Raw genomic sequence first — 18,803 nt, 5'->3', positions numbered from 1 at the left:
ACCTTGTACTACTGAAGTCGGTTAAGAAGATGTTCAAAGGCAACCTCAAAAATTGAGTGCTTCAAGGGGATATTGACATCAACCAGCGGAGTTTCCGAGCGAAAAATTGGAGAAAAGGAAAACAACTTTACGACAATGTAATACTGACGAGTCTAATACGAAACGTAAAGAAAAGTAAAAACGGTTATGCGCCCTAAGCACAAACTCAGGTTTACCCCTAAATGAATGTAATACCGTTCTCAATCTCCAGATATCAAACTGATTGAATGTTTTTTTTTTGTAAAAAAATGCGTACAGATATAATCTTAGTATTCTTGTACTTATATTTATCTGAGTTCCAGACAACTTTTCTCTACCTGGTTCAACGTCTTTCGGTGAAATTTTAGATAGATATAAGAAAATGCCATCAGGAATTATTTTTGCTATAGTGTTTTCTGAATCGATCGAGGTAATCCGACTTCAATCATAAGTTAGGGGAATATTTCAAATCACACGTTGTTTCTTCACGTTGTTCCTGTAAATAATGACGAATGTTATATTTGTTCGTAACAATTGAAGCTAGGAAAAATAAATTGAAAATTGAATCTCTAAATTGTTTAGTTTCACTTCATTATCACGATACCATAACACACAGTTTTATCACAGAGAACAGACTTCCAAGCTCATATAAACTTTTTTTTAAATAACCTGTGTAAATCAAGTAAAAATTCGTTCAAAATCACCGTTGCGTATGATTTCGCATGCATTGTATGCAAACTCGAACACGCTAAGCGCCTCTGTAGGTGAATTGCTACTTGTTGATCACTTTGCCAAACAACCGTTACTCACTACTTGGATGTCTGGTCTCTGTGTTAAAAGAGAACATGGACAAAGATAACCTTTTATATGGAAATAGAATAAAAAATGATTTAGTATATAGTTTCTAGTACATACAGCAGTTATTAGTTTTTTCACGGAAATTTCACCTTCATATTTCAGCTAGACCGCAATTCAAGCCATCATATGATTGAACATAATGAGCGAATATGGAAAACTATTTATGCATTTAGATTTAGATTTGAAGAATGAAAAATAATGAAGTAGGTATGATATATTTATACGAATGGAACTACTGATTAGCCAGACCATGTGCCATGGAACGCAGGAAGAAAAAATCTTGCGGCGCAATATCTAGAATATTTGATTGTATTCTTCTTCTCCTGTTGTTAGAACGGCAGCAATATTTACTGCCTGGACCGCGAAGGATATGGTTCCGAGATTCGTTGAAAAGATTTATTGATATTTTTGGAAAGCGCATATTTTTTATTGAAGAATGGTATGACAATTTGCTCACCCTTGAATTGAAAAAATACGTAGAAGTTGAAGAAAAAGTTTTTACTCTGAGGTGGTAATGTTGATCTTAGTTCATTGTGCGAAATCTACCGTTTATTCAGAATAGAGCATTAAACATGGTTTGATACCATTTTTCAAATGCCTGGAAATAACAAATAAAGTATCCAAAATAAATTGTTCTCGATCGCTATACATTCTAGTACTCGAGAAATCAACATTACACTGGTTTCTGTTTAAAAGAATGTTGATCCGAAAAAACCAAACCTTACCCAATTTCACACATTTCTGAAGATTTTCCATGTTTAATCGTAGTTTGCACTAACAAAAGGAGTAGTAATCACTTTGAAATCAATTTTCTTCTACTCCGAGTGTACTTTTATTGCTGATATCTATTTGTACTATTGCATAAACGATAAAAATGTTGCAAATCACTACTGCCGATATGAAAATTTCCGAAAGAATCCTCCTTTTCTTGGTTCTATTTTTCATTGGCAGGTGTCGCTACCGGTAAATCAGCTTTGCGACAATATGCCAATTGTACTTATCTCGTTAGTCGACTCCACTAATGATATTATTTTGTTGACTACTCTTCTTTCAAGCAACGAATTGTAAGCAATGTCGTAGAAAAAAAAATCCCAAAATTGTTTAATACTGCTGTTACGGCGACGCGAAAAATCGAATCGAATGTTCCTATTTTCATCTTACAATCAATTATTATTACAATCAATCTATCGATCTAACTCTAACTAATGGTTTTCGTATATGAGATGACTACTGGAGCTGAGATGATATGAGATATTTATGACATCGACGAAAAAATGACGGAATGCAATTGAAAGATCTTCTATTAGAACTACTCTTCAATGTTCACACTTTCCCGAATAATTTATCAACGCTTAGTGAAGAGTTCATGAATTTTAAAGACGACTGAAGTCCATTATTTGTTCCAGTTTATAAGTTGCTCTTTGAACGTTTGAACTAGCTTCGGTTGTCGGCATCGGTAAATTATGTCATTTTCGCTGGATGCCAAACCTCACCCGGTTTCCACCCTAACTGCCGTCAAACCGTTTGTTTGAAGCAAATTTCGAACCTAGTTTCAACGTCATTGATCTGAAAACCGTGTCAGTTTTGATTCTAATTCTTATGTCAGGTTTGCTCGCACCCCGTTGCTAAATGCGAACTTGGTCAGTTTTAGTTTTCTCGAGTTGAAACGACATTAGCTATTTTGATTTACTAACTAGCCAAAAGTTCGATTAAAGGGACTGATTTTGTTCAAGCAGCTTATGAAGTTCATAAATAGTAGCAAAGCAAAGTCTTGGCATTACATTCCTGTGGTGGAATTTGGCCTTTCTGTTTCAACAGACTTCGCAGCCGATTCTTAGTGTACAGAATCATTGCATGGCTAGTACTATGGATCCTACTGACACTAAGAATCCTTCCAGGTCGGGGCTCGAACATACGACAGCTGGCTTGTAAGACCAGCGTCCTATGCATTGAACCGCCAACCCGGGACAATAAATAGTAGAGTGCCTATAACTAAAGTGACGACATCTCATCCGTAATGTTAAAAATAATTTAAAACATTTAATCCGAAGTGTTGGCAGTTTCGTTGGCTTTCCATTGTATTTGACAGGTCGTTTGCTCGTTTGGAACAAAGCTGTCATCCAAGCAGTACGTTTTTAAAGTAGTTCGGTACTAACATGTGATTAGGGCATATCGTGCGATAGGCCCTTTCAAAAGTTACGAAAAATAATGCTGATTACTCGAATTTCAAGCATGAAATTCAAGCATATTTTGCATGATTTTATAGATTGAGCTTCCATCTACGAGATTATATCGACTATTGTGTATATGAAAGTTGTAGAGCCGATCAATGAGTATATTATATTTTGTAACATTCGCAAGGGCTTATAGTATGATATGCCCTTATCACATGTTAGCACCGAAGTATCCACAGTTGAAAGTTCGTGTGACGCAACCGAACGAACTAAGCTGCTTATAGAATAAATATATTGTACAGCTTCTATGCAGTGAGAAAGTTCACGCGTAACTTGTTTTATACTTTCAACTTCTCAAAAGTTCCGCGTGTACTTTTAAGGTCTATTTACACCTTTCCGGTCAGGTTCAGCGCCAGCACGGATGGTAATATTCTTTCACGCGTTTCAATGTACTGACACGAAACGGTGCCGGATAAGTGTGGAAAGATAAGATTTCACGTTAGTTGGAATAATCATGAAGTTACTCAATTCGTATGTAAGGTGAATTGTCCATAACTGGATCTGGAAACTTTTTGTTTTTTCTTAATTGAGGAATGTTTCAACAGACTTAATGCAAGCGAAAATGTTGAATAGCGAAGAAGTTATGGAAAATAAAAGAATAATGATATTCGCTATTTTTGGATTTCGTCGACAAATAACATATTTTTATTGTATCGTTTTTGCCTCTCTATAGAAACGTAATAAATTTACTGAAAAACAGGCTTTTGAACCTCGCCTTGGAGACCCATATTGTCGACTCAGCTCGACAAGATAGGAAAATGTGTGTACACTTTTTTAAGATTTTTTACCACTCTATTAGAAACCTACTATTGGACCATTGATCAAGTTTTGAGAATCAAATGGCTGTCATTTCTAGTTCCGGTGATATAATGGTATATGTTACATAACCAACTAACTGCACATTTTCTTCGGCTGAAATTTCTCGAAGATGACTCAACGAATTTCGATTAACTTAGGCTTATTTGAAAGCTAACAATGTCAATCAAATTTGGAAAAGTTATAGCAAGCATTTCCGGTTCAAGAGTACACAATATTTTTAAATTAATTAGTATACACAGAATGACATTCACCAATAAATGATACTGAAAACCGAATTCTCAACAAATTCTTTATTTTTGAAAAATAATTAGGCGTGTAATTGATTAGTGCACTTTATAACATCGATTCTATGATTCCACTAAAATAGTGTTAGTACTGACATTGTGATATCGGCGTGCAAAAAGAAATGTTTCAGTATTGAAAAGATGAACGAATTCACTGCGAGATAATTAGCATAGCTTTGCTAGCTGTCATATGCTTACGCTATAATATCGTAGTTGTTTTCGCCTGATTTTCGACTTTGCAAAAATTTTGTATGGTTTTCAGTCGAAAGGAATGATTTTTTCACAGCTTCATCTTGTTCCATTAAGTCGCGCCATTGAAGCTAAAATAAAATGACTAATGTTATGCATAGTCTTACTTAGATGCCTACCGTAGGCAGAAATGACATACCAGTTTTGCAAAACGTTCTTTATCAAGTTCATACTTATCACCAAGGGCAAATTTTAACAAATCGACTCGTTCACACCATGGCCAGATCATATAGTCTAGCATGCCGGGTTTCTCACCTCCATAGTAAGGAGTGCCTCGTGTTTTCAGTTCCTTTTCGAAAATATCCAAACCAGTACCGAATTCTGTTATGGCTCCAGGAGGAATACCATCAGTCGAAAACATAATACGGTAGTAGGGTATAATTACTAGACCATTGAAACGTTCGATCAAAATGCGGTCCAGTGCTTTTTGGAACGGATCCGCAGGATATAGTTTTCTCTCCTTATCAGGATATGCTTCCTCTATGTAATCAGCTACTACAAGAGATTCATAAAGCATTGCGCTACCCTTACTGGGCACTTGCAAGGCAGGTACCTTGCCAAGCGGGTTTACGTCGCTATACCATTCGGGTTTTTCGCTAAGGTTGATGTAAATGGTATGATAGGATATTTTTTTGGCATCCAAGATCAGATGAACTCGTTGGGCGTATGGACAGTATCGCATAGAGTACAGGCGAAGTTTACCATCGTTACTCAAAACTGGTGGGGTTGATCCTGAAAACACCAGAAATTGGTTCAGAATAATTAGATTATAATATATTAAATTATAATTCACTGATTAGTATGCTAAACAATCAGCAGCAATATTATGTCGTTTTAGTTTTTAAATTGCACTACACCGGTGTAACGAAAACTGCACTGAAACCCTTCGTTATTACCAATGGAATTTTTCTGCACCGATACCACTGGTGTAGCACTCATCAAAAGTTCGGTGTGTCTCTGTGCAATGGAATCGTTCACTGTAGTCAAGGGTTACTGTTTATTTACATTATTTTTGTTCTTTTATTCATGCCATGTGTAGCACTGCACCGGTGTAGTGCAGTTTAAAAACGACATTAGCTTACAGTAAAACAATCTCGATTAAAATGATATTTTTAGTGTATATTTTGTTGGTCACTGTATATTACACGGTTTTGTTTTGCCGGCATCGTTATGACGAATATATTCTAAATCTTTGTCTCTAGTACTCTTCCAAATTTAATCTTTGACGTCATCCATTCTCAGTTGATGACATCATCGAACTGGGCTCTGGAAATATATTTTTTGTCTTCCCTCATCACATCGGTTTTAATGCACGTCAATTTTCAATATCAGACGATTCCAGAACATTTTTCAAATAAAAGCAATCGATAACATATCAAATCTAAATAGTACATACCTTTGGCTAAATGCTTTCCGTTACTCATACTAGCAGTACCGATTAATACAATAGTGAATAAGATGCTAAAGCACACAATTTGGAACTTAATTTGATAATTATATACTTGAGGTTAATCCGCAGAACTCGACACGACTGCACTGACGGTAAAGTATATTGCCTTGTGTATTTACTTTAATTCGTGTAAATAGCGAACAATTTGACAGAAGGTTAAACTTTCGAATGTGTTAGGGTAACAGAGGTATTTTGGTCCACTTTAGGATAGATTTTATTTTGGCTCATTTTGTAAAAATATCTACCAAATCTTGCAATATCTTTGAAAAACCCTTCCACAATAGTTAATTTAATGTGATTAGCTTTAATTTGATGCAACATGGATTACTTAACATCTATTAAATCCATAAAGTTTGTTAGGTGGGTGGTCAAATTAGCTCTGTTACCCTACTTGGGCGCAGAGATGCCAGGTAAAAATTTCAAATAACCACCTATACATTCTATTGTAAAAGCATTTTCACAATTAATTGAATAGTGTATAACAATACATTAAAATATTTTTCAACGGTCAAAGCATAGTTGTGGCAGGTTTTGTAACAGCAAATCGTATTGTTTTTCTACAATATTTTTTATTCGGGTTACCACTATGAAACCAAACACAGGTAAACAAAAACTTAAAATTGAATTATCGGTATTATTAGAGAGCATATCTGTATTCCTGTACCGAGTTAAAAAAATATTAAATAAATTGGTACAGTTGGCAGCGCTGCTCTAATAAGCCAGCTGACACCGGTATGCTAGCACCAGCCATTTGAAAGTACACCGATTACGATGGGCCCCTCACGCAGCGCTGCCAACTATACCGATTTCTCGGTATTTATACCGATTTTTGGACTCGATACAGGAATACAGATATGCTCTCTCAAAATACCGATATTTCAATTTTTCATACAGATAAATACCGATTTTTAGAGTTTTTGTGTTGGATTCCATAGGGGTAAACCAGGTCGAGCGACCTTTTTTTTTTGGTCGCAAAATCAGTTTCCGCACTAAATCGATATTTGATTTTTCGAGAAAGATATTGTACAGATAGATTTTTCCGCCCAATATAGATTTTTGGAAAAAAACAGTTGACAGCACTGCCTTAAGTTTCGGGCCTCAAACACTGCGATGTTTTGAAACTTATCGTGACTCTCAAATTGTGTAAATTACTTCCACTTGATGTCACAGAACATCATCTGCTCTATTTTCGGTAAACTACAAGTTATTGTGGGAGAATCGACCAAAAAATTCCATGCAATAAACAAGATAAACCGAAGATCGATAGTAATACTGATTGTTTATCTACGTTACAATCAGATGATTCTGAAGCTCATATTTTGATCTCAGGAGTCATGACAGGAGGTCTAAGACTCTAACACTTTCATAAAGAGTGCAAAAATTCATGTTAGCATCAACGTTGCTAGGTATTCCGATTTCTCGGTATTTATACTGATTTTTGGCCTCTATACCGCAATACAGATATGTACTGCTAAAATACCGATATTTCATAGTTCATAACGATTTTCGATTTTTGTTTTAATAGGCATGACAAAAGGTTGCCATGGGAACTTCTGTTTAGCTCACTTAAATTAACCCCGGTGACATTTTCCTGGTACTTAAGTAGTAGAGATTCTGATACATATACGGTACAGATAGATGTTTGCACCTGATAGATTTTGCAGTGAAGACTTTTGAAAAAATGACTTGGCAACGCTGGTTTGCAAGTTTAAAATTCAGCATATTCAGCAATGAACCGAGCATTCGATTTCGTCCAACAAGCCACGTTGGACTAGTTGTATTGGATAATTTTGTAAGTTTCCAATGTCGGTTTTTCTTGATGGCCCAGTTTCCACCCTAACTGCTATCAAACCGTTTGTTTGAAGCTAGGTTCGAATCTAGTTTTAACGATGTTGAACTGAAAATCGTGTCAGTTTCGAACCTGGTTTTTATATCAGGTTTGTTCAAATCCCCGTTGCTAAGTGCGAAACCAACACAGTTTCGTGAAAAGTGTTTGTTAGATGAAACTACCCTGGATCAGTTTTAGTTTTCTCAAGCGAAAACGACATTTCAAACAAACTATGAATGAATTTACAAGAATTTCGAGACATAGCAGAACTTTGATAGATCACGTATATTCCAATTTTGACGGAGTTTTTTCGTGTGTGGATTGCAATTTCCATAGCGAGTATCCCTAGAGATGGGAAAAACACAGTGAAAATTAAATGTTGGAAAAAATATTCGAAGCAAGCCATGCCTCGACTTAAATATTCAAAGCAAGCCATGCCTCAAGAAGCTTGTATTGTACTCAGTTGACTGGAAATTAGGATCGCAGAGCATCTACTCTTACGGACGTATTAAAAAAGTGTACTAATAAATTAGTAACTGGAAAGTACGTTAGTTTGAACAGCTCGAGTAGCGCTAGTGGACCTCTTACGGTTAAAACGAGAGAGGGATAAACAGTACAAGAGGTTCTGTAGAACTAACAATGAAAGTCACTGGCGTGCTTATACCAATGCACGAAACATATATTCACGGGCCCTGAAGAAGACTAGATGTGAATATATTCAGAGGAAGATCGATCAAAATCAGAAAAACAGCAAGGAGTTATGGAAAATTCTTAAACAATTGTTAAGACCTACACATAGCTCAGCAAAAACCTTAGCAATTAATGGTATAGAAGAACACTCAGAGCAAGCGATACCAGAAAAATTAAACAGTTATTACATAAATAATGTACAGCAGATCAATCAAAGTATTGATTTAGTTGGTGAACCTGTTAAAATAACATAGCCGATTAGTAATTTCTTGAATTTCACCCAATCACTTTTGAACAATTGAAAGATATTTGTTTTAATTTAATAAAATCGGCTGGTATCGACAATGTTATCGGCAATCTGCTGGACTTGGTAAATGAATCGTTATACACGGGAAATGTACCAGAAGTTTGGAAAGAATCGCTGGTGTTTGCTTTGTTTGATTTTTCTTTCGCTCTGTTCCTATAGCGATACATAATGTAAACATAAAGCTTTCTTAGGTCAACGCGGTTGATGCAAATGGTGCAGAATTGTCCGATGACGGGTCGATCGAAGCGCTACGATCGGCCCCATATCGTGCTGAATCGGTCCGATAATCGGGCCGATGATCGGACCGATGCGGATCGACAAAATCCATCGGGATACTGTTTCAAACACAACAACGCTTTGGTATAGAAGGAGTAGCATATAATTGGTTTGAAAGCTACCCAGTGAAATTTGTCGACCCGTATAAGTCCGATCATCGGCCCGATTATCGGACCGATTGAGCACGATATGGGGCCGATCGTAGCGCTTCGATCGGCCCGTCATCGGACAATTCTGCACCATTTTCATCAACCGCGTCGCCCTAAAAAAACTTTATGTTTACATTATGTATCGCTACAGAAACAGAGCGAAGGAATATCAAACAAGGCATTTTCGAGCCGACGTCTCCCCGATAGGGTGTGAAATACATTCTTTTGTTTCGATCATAGAGGCTTTGACCTTACGGTCATTCGCCTCTTAGGGCCAGAAAAACTCTGGCCCTATGTTCGGGGTTGAAAATCCAACCCCGATATATCACATCCCCTGAGTATCAGACATCCGCTCTCTGCTTTGGTATTTCTTCACTCTTTTGTTCTACCGATACACTATGTAAGCTCGAAACGCAATCAAAAGCTTTCTTGCACGATGCGTCCGATGTTCGGATTTACTGGGTATTTATTTGATAGAACCCAGAGAACTGTTTTCAACGATGTTGTGTGCAGCTTCCAGGGTAATTCTCTTGGTGTGCCACAGGGTAGTGTTTTAGGACCGATTTTGTTCATTCCCAGGGAAATTTGTAGACCCGTATCGGTCCGATCATCGGCCCGATTATCGGACCGATTGAGCACGATATGGGGCCGATCGTAGCGCTTCGGTCGGCCCGTCATCGGACAATTCTGCACCATTTGCATCAACCGCGTCGACTTAAGAAAGCTTTATTTTTACATTATGTATCGCTAGAGAAACAGAGCGAAGGAAAATCAAACTAGGCATTTTCGGGCCGCCGTCTCCCCGATTGTGTGTGAAGGAGTGTTATACGCTGTTTTGTTTTGATCATAGAGGCTTTACCGTTAAGGTAATTCGCCTCTTAGGGCCAGAAAAACTCTTGCCCTATGTTCGGGGTTGGAAATCCAAACCCCGATATATCGCATTTCTCCTGAGTATCAGACATCCGCTCTCTGCTTTAGTACATCTTCACTCTTTTGTTCTACCGATACACTACGTAAGCTCGAAACGCAATCAAAAGCTTTCGTGCACGATGCGTCCGATGCTCGGATTTACTGGGTTATGTTATGTGACATGAAGCGAATTTAGCGTTTTGTGAAATAAATTTGCTTGCTTACGATACTGTTAAGTCACTGATTGAACTTGAATGGCATATGGCGATTCAAGAGATATAATCGTGGAAGTGACTGGTAGCATAAATCAAATAAACATAGATTACCGACTGTACGGTGACACTAACAGCACCTCTAGTGAGAAACTGGTGTACTTTTTTCCATTAGCTACTGTGGTTTTGTTAAATGCGCAGGCAACTTTATGCATGCATTTTAGGAGCATTTACGCACCCATTCTCCACCAGACGGTGCTTTTGCTGTCACGGGTTTCTCAACTACATTAGTATTACACTGGGAAATCTATGTTTATTTGATTTATGCTGGTAGTGAGTGGTATTTTGAGGTACCTGTTAGCCACAATGAGTTTGAGTGGGTTAGCGTATAAGTTGTTTTGTATAAGCTCGTATTGGCGTGGCTGCCAGACGGCTGGCTAACAGCTGCCAGCGGGCAAAATATGGTTGGCAACCAGTCTGGTACTCGACTGCCTCACCGCTAGAGATAGTCGGGTCTCGGGAACGAGTTCGGGTCGGCTTTCGGGTAATAGTAGTTACTTTTTGCAATGATATTTTAGTTTATTTTTTCAGGAAATTGATTTCGAAACGAAAATGATTTGACTGTAATCTAAATTTTTCATTTTTTTATTAGTTAGCATCTAGAAAATGCAACATCTATATTAGTCATCAACTAACCTGTATCTAGCAAAAATAAGATGCGCTACCTTCATTATCTTGTGTAGCTAAAACAGTCGATGGAAACCTTCTAAGAAAAAAACGTCCAACGGAAGTTCTCCGTTGATCCATTACGTTGGCCCGTTGTTCCTATGAATGTCCAATAAATCGTTCAACGGGAGGCCAATTTTGAAACAGACCATTGAACCGGCCGCCATATTTTTCGTTCAACGAACTCGGCAAGCAAAGGCCCATTGTTGAGCCATTTTAAATATGAGAAGTTGGAAATCCGTAGGACTAGTTTTACTGGAGAATAATGAATGTTTCCAATTACCTATTTTTATTTTAAAAAGTAATACGTACGTGTAGAATACTCCTACTTCGCGTAGAATAACAACACATTTCCTTTTGGTTGTAAGTTTTTTCTAAAGGACTGAAAGATGTGAGGAAGAAAAATGTAAACATCGGTCGTTGCAGGATCATCCTAAGAACCACGTTCAGTTTCAATTACCGAGCACATAGTTTTATTCCATATTTATCATGAGATAAATACTTGGTAACTTGAAAATTAATTATACATACCAGAAAACAGCACATAGTAGCTCTGCAATAACATTCCGAGTCATATTTTGTTCCGATGTTTACATGCATGGACCGCGAGAATATTACTAATACATACAACCAAAATTACCAGATCTCACCCCAGTGTAAATTGCTACATGATGGTGCTGACATTAAATAGGCTGAACAGAAAATATGAACCTCTGCCGATATTGAGGCTTTGGCCCATACATGTTCAAATTCTCCTTCGTTCTGAATTATTACTGTTACGGTGGGCCGGGCATGTTGCTAGAATGTCGGAGAACAACCCGATTAAAATGATCCTCAATAGTGATACGAGCGGTATAAGAAGAAGAGGCGCGCAACGGTCAAGATGGATTGATCACTTTTGATTAAGATTGATTGTTACTTTTGGGTTATTCAGAAACGCATATAAAACGCATAATTCAGATTCGTATTTTCTATACGGGTTTCCCTAAATATTCAGTATAGCGGAGGAAAAGGAAACCTTAAGGTGAAATGTAGTCTCAAAAGAGACGCAAAATTTTAACCGCTTGATTTGACCGAATCATCGCACAAAGCATAGCCAGAAAAGCCGACACATAGAAATCAGGAATATTTTCAGCGATTGGGCGCAGTGGGTTTACCACTCGTTTTGTTGGCTTGTAAAAGACTCATTGATTCGTAATAGATTTTTGGATCTTTCACACTTTGAATATATCCTAATTTAATCGTTATTGTTAGTAATTACTATTACACTAGAACTATGAATCATGAGTAATTATTGACTAGCATAAGGTTATATGTATATGTATTGACTAACTTGCTTACCACGTATACGCTTGAGTTTAGTAGCAATAAAAAATGCGGAAAAGTTTATGTAAACATTTTCAAATTTCGATTGTTTTGGCTAAGGTTTTATAATTTCGAGCTACATTTTCAGATTCCTTGTAAAGTCATGCTACAAACACTACTTTTCAATTCTGAAACCATCGCCGTGGAACGGAACAGTAACCGTTTATACATTTCGAAAACCAATTACGGCTTGGCAAAGCAAAATTTCAAAATTCTAAGCACACTTCGTTGTGATAACTTAAGTGTTTTTAGTTTTTCGAAAATAGGTCTAGTTTTTGAATAATTGATCAAAAACGCTATGCGCAAGTTAACGCATATTGGATTTTGTTGGTTTCAACCCTGTATTCTAATTTAAATGAATCCATTTAAGTTTGTATAGTCAACGTTGTCGTATCGTTATTTTAAAAGAACCTCCCCAGAAAGCTTAACTCGCGCATTCCGCTACATTTCACCTTAAAGAAAAGATGCAGATGCCGAAAAGTATTTTTCAAGTGCATGACATATATATGATAAAAGATAAAACTAATAACGCATTCTGATTAATATGACTCCATTTTGATTTTGAAAAATTCGACAATAAACGAATTTCATTAATCATTTTTTATTTTTTTTGTTTTTCTATTTTTTCCGCAAATTGCTCTTACTGCTTTTCTGAGAGTCACGTATGTAAATCCAACGATAAATAGGTAGAATCCAAAAATGTCCAACAGATTCGATCGAATGGTACCCAGCTCAAGTGATGGTGATTTTAGGTGGCTTAAATCGGGATTTCGAATCACATATTCAATCCACCAAATGGCTCGGTCTAATGGTTTCTCTGGTTGATCACGGAACAGTTTCGATCTTCTCTTCATATTGTCTTGGTAAGTCGACGTTTGGAGCACTTTTAAAACTGCGTTCCTGATTTTATCAACCGTCAATGAACTAAAATCCAGTTCTTCCGCAACTCCTGCTTTAACTGATCGATGGCAATTCTATAATAATTGATACGACAGGCACTTCGTTTGTTTTGTTCTGATAATTATGAAAAGTACTCACTCTAATCTGATCCATATAGAAAGGCATTGCAATCAGTGGTACACCGAACCATGTCGCTTCTTGTGTGCTTAATCCACCGGAATGTGTTATAAACGCTTTAGTGTTGGGATGCGCAAGAATACTGGTCTGAGGCATCCAGCGTCTGATAATTACGTTTGATGGTAGGTCAAGATTCAGATTTGTTTCAAACTTCCACAAAAAATGAAACTGTGGCATCTGGCGAAATGCTTGGATAAACATGCGTTGGCGTTCTTCGCCTATCTTATCACTTCGAACATTTGAACCAAGTGAAAAGAGAACGGCTCCACTTCTACCGCGGGATATGAACATTTCAAGATCACTGGGCAGGGGATCGGGATTTTTAATATGAGCACCTCCCACGGCGATCACGTTTGGAGGGAGTGGTTCTAGGACATCCATCACTGGATTGGTATTAACCAACATCACTTGTGCTCGCTTCTCTAAGTCTCCCAAATATGGCATATCGGTATAGTTGAAATGAACTCGAGCTAATTCATCCACTCTCGGCATAATGTAGAAATGACGATAGCTACAGATAGATTTACAGTATAGATAGTTTCATGATTCAAATCATATTCAGTGGAATACTCACGCCGAATCGGCCAATGAGATGAAAGTGTTGTATGCTCGCTGTATGAAGTTCATCTTGGTGTCGTAGTTTAGTGCAAAATATGGAGTATAAGCGAAGTGCTTATGTCCTCCCACGATATCAACTGAGTATGGGGGATTATTAAATGGCGTTAGTGCTAACATCGGCGGATATTTAAACTTATGTAGCAATGGTAACAGACATGGGCCACATCCGAAGTCGTATATCACAAGATCGAATTTGAAATCGTCTGGATATGATTCGATTATATTTAGTCCTGCAGAATCTAACATAGCTGCAATGTAAATTAAGAGTTGTTATTATACAATCATGCATGGCAGAATTCAACACACACGAGCACACACGATTGTGAAATAGTTCATGAAGGAAACCACTGTTTCTAATGAACTTTCCTGCGACTTCGACACGAAGTTTACATCACCACTATCATGTAAGTGGGTGTACACATTTTCCAATAATATGTAGGTGAGATTAGGTTTTGACATGTCCGCATCTTGTGAAACCACCGTAAGGTTGTGACCACGTTCTACCAGAGCTTCAATCCAGACACGGTTCCTATAAGCATACATAATTGAATATTGAATATTTATTCCTTATTTATGATACAATTTTACCAAATATGGTGACTCGGGCTGGGAACAGTCAAGATACAAAGTATGTTAGCAGTATTTGTGATTTTCATTGTAAATGCTAAGGTCACTAATGTAATTAGTTGTTTTAGAATCATCTCAAGTTGTTGTAACTGATAGAAGCGCGTGCAAATGATGAAGACTCAATACAGACTGACTACTTTGAATGAGATAGTGATTTATACGAAGATGATGATTTAGTAGGAGGGATTGCCGTACGTTTGGTGCATTTCGTCATTCTTTATTTCGTATGCATTATTTTCAATTGTTGTATTCTCATTCATGATGATTTGTGAATAGAGTATAAGTGCTCCCAACCCTTAGCGTTGAAGAGTGCTTGCACTTGGGCTCATTTTTGTATTAGTTGATTACAGAAGAACCAGTTTTAATTAACCTAGTGATGTTAGAATAAATCAGCGTTTATATGAGAAATCGAGATGAGATATATTTTAATGTTTTCGATCACTATTTTCGGTGTTCACAAAACCGGCGACTGGTATGGCCGGAGAAAGTTTGTATGACCTTAAACAAATATGACCTGCAAATTGGAATAGTTTTAAGACATGTTTTGAAAATTTCGTACTTCTTGAGCGTCGTCAGTTAATTAGAACTTTTTCACATTCAGCACCCCGCAACCCCTGAGCCGGAAGTCGAATTCGTTTAAAACTCAACAGTAGTGGATATAAAAATCGTTCAACTTTTGGTGCTTCCGAACCTTGAAGTTGAAGACCAATATAGCCGAATCAAACAATTTTAATTAATTTGATTCCTATCACATTCTCATCAATAAAAACACATTCTTGAAATTGATTTTTCACTTTTTATTTTTATACCAATCGTGCTTTCACTTTTTTAGGTCCAAATGATCTTTCAAAATACCAATTCCTTGATTTTATTATCGTGTTCATCATCCGTTGATGGTCGTCCTGGACGTGGTTCGTCGTCAACGCGTTCTTGACCCTCTTTGAACAACTTGTACCAATCAAAAACACTTGCTCGTGACATACAATTATCACCGAATGCTTTTTTCAACATTCTGAACGTTTCGGCACCAGAAATTTGATTCCGCACACAAAATTTAATGGAACTTTTTTGTTGAATATTTTCACTCATTGGAAAAATCACCGGTTGCACTTTTAATACTTTAGAAAGCCAGACGTATACTAAACACTAATGAATATTTTGACGTCACACTTGGCACAGATGTCACTAACAGTCATACTAACCTAGAAAAAAATTCGACGAATAAGGTTTTCGCGAAATATAATTCAAAAGTCATACTACTTTTTACCCACAGAACAGAAAAAATAAGCATGACTGCTATGCTTTGCAAATGTTTTATTAAAATAAAATTATCATCACTTTTACATTCGAAACGAAATTTGTTGGACTGTTTTCAATATATTCGAACGGTTGATTCATTATATTAAACTGTAAATCCAAACCACGGCATTTTGTCTATTCGTCTGTAAACGATAATAGGACTCGTTATGGGAATCGTTAGGTGGCGTTAAGAGTTCAACATAAACTGCTGACGCACTGATGATCCGAAGGCGACACGTAAAAATGAATTCATTGTCATTCATAAAACTTGCGGTTTGCGATGAAAAGTAGTCATTTTGTTTTTATTTACTTTATTAGACAGCCGTAATACTAGAAAGATATCGCTTGATCATCATCAATCGAACAACAACGCCTTACGAGATACGAAGTAATGTCAATATCTACTCTCAAACCAAAACAAAAAAAAAACAAATGGATTCTCCTTGCAGTCTAAACTATATTTAACAGTTCGGCTGAAAAGTTCGTATCGTTTAATAGAAACACACATTTTTTTGCCAAAATTCGTTTTTATTATTCAACATAATTGCCATCAGAGGCGATACAGCGATTATAGCGATCTTCCAACTTTTCGATACCATTTTTTTAGTACGATTCGTCCTTTGCCTCAAAATAGGCCTCAGTTTCAGCGATTACCTCTTCATTGCTTCTAAATTTTTTACCAGCGAGCATTCTCTTGAGGTCTGAGAACAGGAAAAGTCACTGGGGGCCAAATCTGGAGAATACGGTAAATGAGGGAGCAATTCGAAGCCCAATTCGTTCAATTTCAGCATGGTTTTCATCGACTTGTGACACGGTGCATTGTCTTGATGAAACAAAACTTTTTTCTTCTTCAAATGAGGCCGTTTTTTTGAAATTTCGTCCTTCAAACGCTCTAATAACGCTATATAATAGTCACTGTTGATGGTTTTTCCCTTTTCAAGGTAGTCGATGAAAATTATACCATGCGAATCCCAAAATACAGACGCCAAAACCTAACCGGCCGATTGTTGAGTCTTTCCACGCTTTGGGTTCGGTTCATCGCGTGCAGTCCACTCAGCTGACTGTCGATTGGACTCCGGAGTGAAGTGATGGAGCCATGTTTCGTCCATTGTTATATATCGACGAAAAAAATCGGTTTTATTTCGATATAACAGCTCCAAAAACTGCTCAGAATCATCAATTCGTTGTTGTTTTTGATCGATTGTGAGCTCACGCGGCACCCATTTTGCACAAAGCTTTCTCATATCCAAATATTCGTGAATAATATGTCCAACACGTTCCTTTGATATCTTTAGGGTGTCAGCTATCTCGATCAACTTCACTTTACGGTCATTGAAAATCATTTTGTGGATTTTTTTCACGTTTTCATCGGTAACAGCCTCTTTTGGACGTCCACTGCGTTCATCGTCTTCGGTGCTCATATGACCAGTACGAAATTTTGTAAACCACTTACGAATTGTTGTTTCGCCCAGTGCACAGTCTGGATAACACTCATCAAGCCATTTTTTGGTATCGGCGGCACTTTTTTTCATCAAAAAGTAGTGTTTCATCAACACACAAAATTTCTTTTTTTAATAACTATTTATTGGAATATGAGTTAAAATTAAATTATTAAGATTTAAATAGGGTGTTCAGCCACAAGTGGTGACTTTTCAGCCCTATTATATATATGATTTGGTTATTACAATGAGGACATCATTTGCTTCCGCAATTCTGAGATTTTTGTGTAGGGAAAATTCTAAACCTACTTGTATTGTGTAATGAGGAAAAGGAACTTATATACTAACTTACTAACTAATACAGAGAGCGAATCGATTCAACTGAAGATTGCATCGATTTTTGTCGGAATTAGCTTATAATATTATGTGACATTACATCTAATGGTTCTATATTTGTGAGTCTATGGAACTCATTTGTTGTAAACCAGGGAGGACGCTTCAAAATCATTTTCAGAATTTTATTCTGAATCCTTTGAAGCGTTTTCTTCCTGGTGGAACAACAACTTGACAAAATTGGTACTGCATAAAGCATGGCTGGTCTGAAAATTTATTTATAAATTAACAATTTGTTTTTTAGACAGAGCTTAGAATTTCTGTTTATAAGAGGATATAAACATTTAATATATTTATTACACTTTGCCTGGATTCCTTCAATGTGATCCTTGAAAGTGAGTTTTTTGTCATACGTTAAACCTAAGTATTTAGCTTGATCAGACCATGTCAATTCCAAACCATTCAATTTGAGAATGTGATTATTGTTTGGTTTAAGAGAAGAAGCTTTTTGCGGCATTTGGTTTAACTTTCCATTTTGACAGATAATCACTGAATAGATTTATACTTCTTTGTAGGCGACTGCAGATCACTCTTAGATTTCTAGCTGTGGCTAACAGACTTGTGTCGTTACAGAATAGCGATTTCTGACAACCAACGGGTAGATTTGAAAGATCAGAAGTGAAAATATTATACAAGATTGGAGCTACGCTCGAACCCCGGTGTATTTAAGCAAATGTGACAGTTTCTGTCACAATGGCAATATGAATTTTGTGAATTTTGAGAAAATTATAAAATTCATCTTCACTCGATTTTAAAGATCGAGCATTCCAATTTAAAATATTCAAATAATTATTTAACATTATTGTTAAATTTTAAATTCATTATAATATCATTTGCAAATTGCCATCCGATTTGAAATGCTTCAAAAAGTGATGAAGTCGAATTCATTCGGATGATCATTTGAGAAAGTTGATTTTGTATGTAGATCATTTTATGTGGAAAATAAAACGTACTTTTTCTAAAGTTTTCAAATTCT

General features: G+C 36.7%; 2 protein-coding genes across 2 annotated transcripts; both read right to left on the bottom strand.

Moving 5' to 3' along the window:
- Positions 1 to 300: 300 nt before the first annotated feature.
- Positions 301 to 6,070, bottom strand: LOC131433674 (pyrimidodiazepine synthase-like). The gene is made up of 4 exons (XM_058600195.1): positions 5,859 to 6,070; positions 4,602 to 5,194; positions 4,412 to 4,533; positions 301 to 514 (listed from the first exon to the last, which is right to left on the bottom strand). The coding sequence occupies exons 1-4, from the start codon at positions 5,884 to 5,886 to the stop codon at positions 484 to 486; spliced, it is 774 nt and encodes a 257-aa protein (XP_058456178.1). The 5' UTR covers positions 5,887 to 6,070; the 3' UTR covers positions 301 to 483.
- Positions 6,071 to 12,141: 6,071 nt separating this feature from the next.
- On the bottom strand, positions 12,142 to 14,819 carry LOC131433673 (UDP-glucosyltransferase 2-like). Its single transcript, XM_058600194.1, has 5 exons — positions 14,658 to 14,819; positions 14,378 to 14,598; positions 14,026 to 14,317; positions 13,413 to 13,962; positions 12,142 to 13,348 (listed from the first exon to the last, which is right to left on the bottom strand). Exons 1-5 carry the CDS (start codon positions 14,768 to 14,770, stop codon positions 12,965 to 12,967), a joined length of 1,560 nt encoding a protein of 519 aa, XP_058456177.1. The 5' UTR covers positions 14,771 to 14,819; the 3' UTR covers positions 12,142 to 12,964.
- Positions 14,820 to 18,803: the final 3,984 nt, after the last annotated feature.

This window comes from Malaya genurostris, chromosome 3 (assembly GCF_030247185.1).
Source record: "Malaya genurostris strain Urasoe2022 chromosome 3, Malgen_1.1, whole genome shotgun sequence".
In the NCBI taxonomy this organism is placed as follows: Eukaryota; Metazoa; Arthropoda; class Insecta; order Diptera; family Culicidae; genus Malaya; species Malaya genurostris.
The sequence above is the reverse complement of the archived record's forward strand: the minus strand, read 5'-3'. Positions and strand labels throughout refer to the sequence as shown.

What these genes read in the sequence shown, in the direction of transcription:
- LOC131433674 (XM_058600195.1), bottom strand. Translation starts at nt 5,886, where the DNA reads ATGAGTAACGGAAAGCATTTAGCCAAAG. An exon ending in CGGAAAGCATTTAGCCAAAG is followed by an intron (nt 5,195 to 5,858) that starts GTATGTACTATT and finishes TGGTGTTTTCAG; the next exon opens with GATCAACCCCACCAGTTTTG. An exon ending in AACAACTACGATATTATAGC is followed by an intron (nt 515 to 4,411) that starts GTAAGCATATGA and finishes CATTATTTACAG; the next exon opens with GAACAACGTGAAGAAACAAC.
- LOC131433673 (XM_058600194.1), bottom strand. Translation starts at nt 14,770, where the DNA reads ATGATTCTAAAACAACTAATTACATTAGTGACCTTAGCATTTACAATG. An exon ending in AGCCCGAGTCACCATATTTG is followed by an intron (nt 14,599 to 14,657) that starts GTAAAATTGTAT and finishes GTATGCTTATAG; the next exon opens with GAACCGTGTCTGGATTGAAG. An exon ending in ATCTCATTGGCCGATTCGGC is followed by an intron (nt 13,963 to 14,025) that starts GTGAGTATTCCA and finishes ATCTATCTGTAG; the next exon opens with CTATCGTCATTTCTACATTA.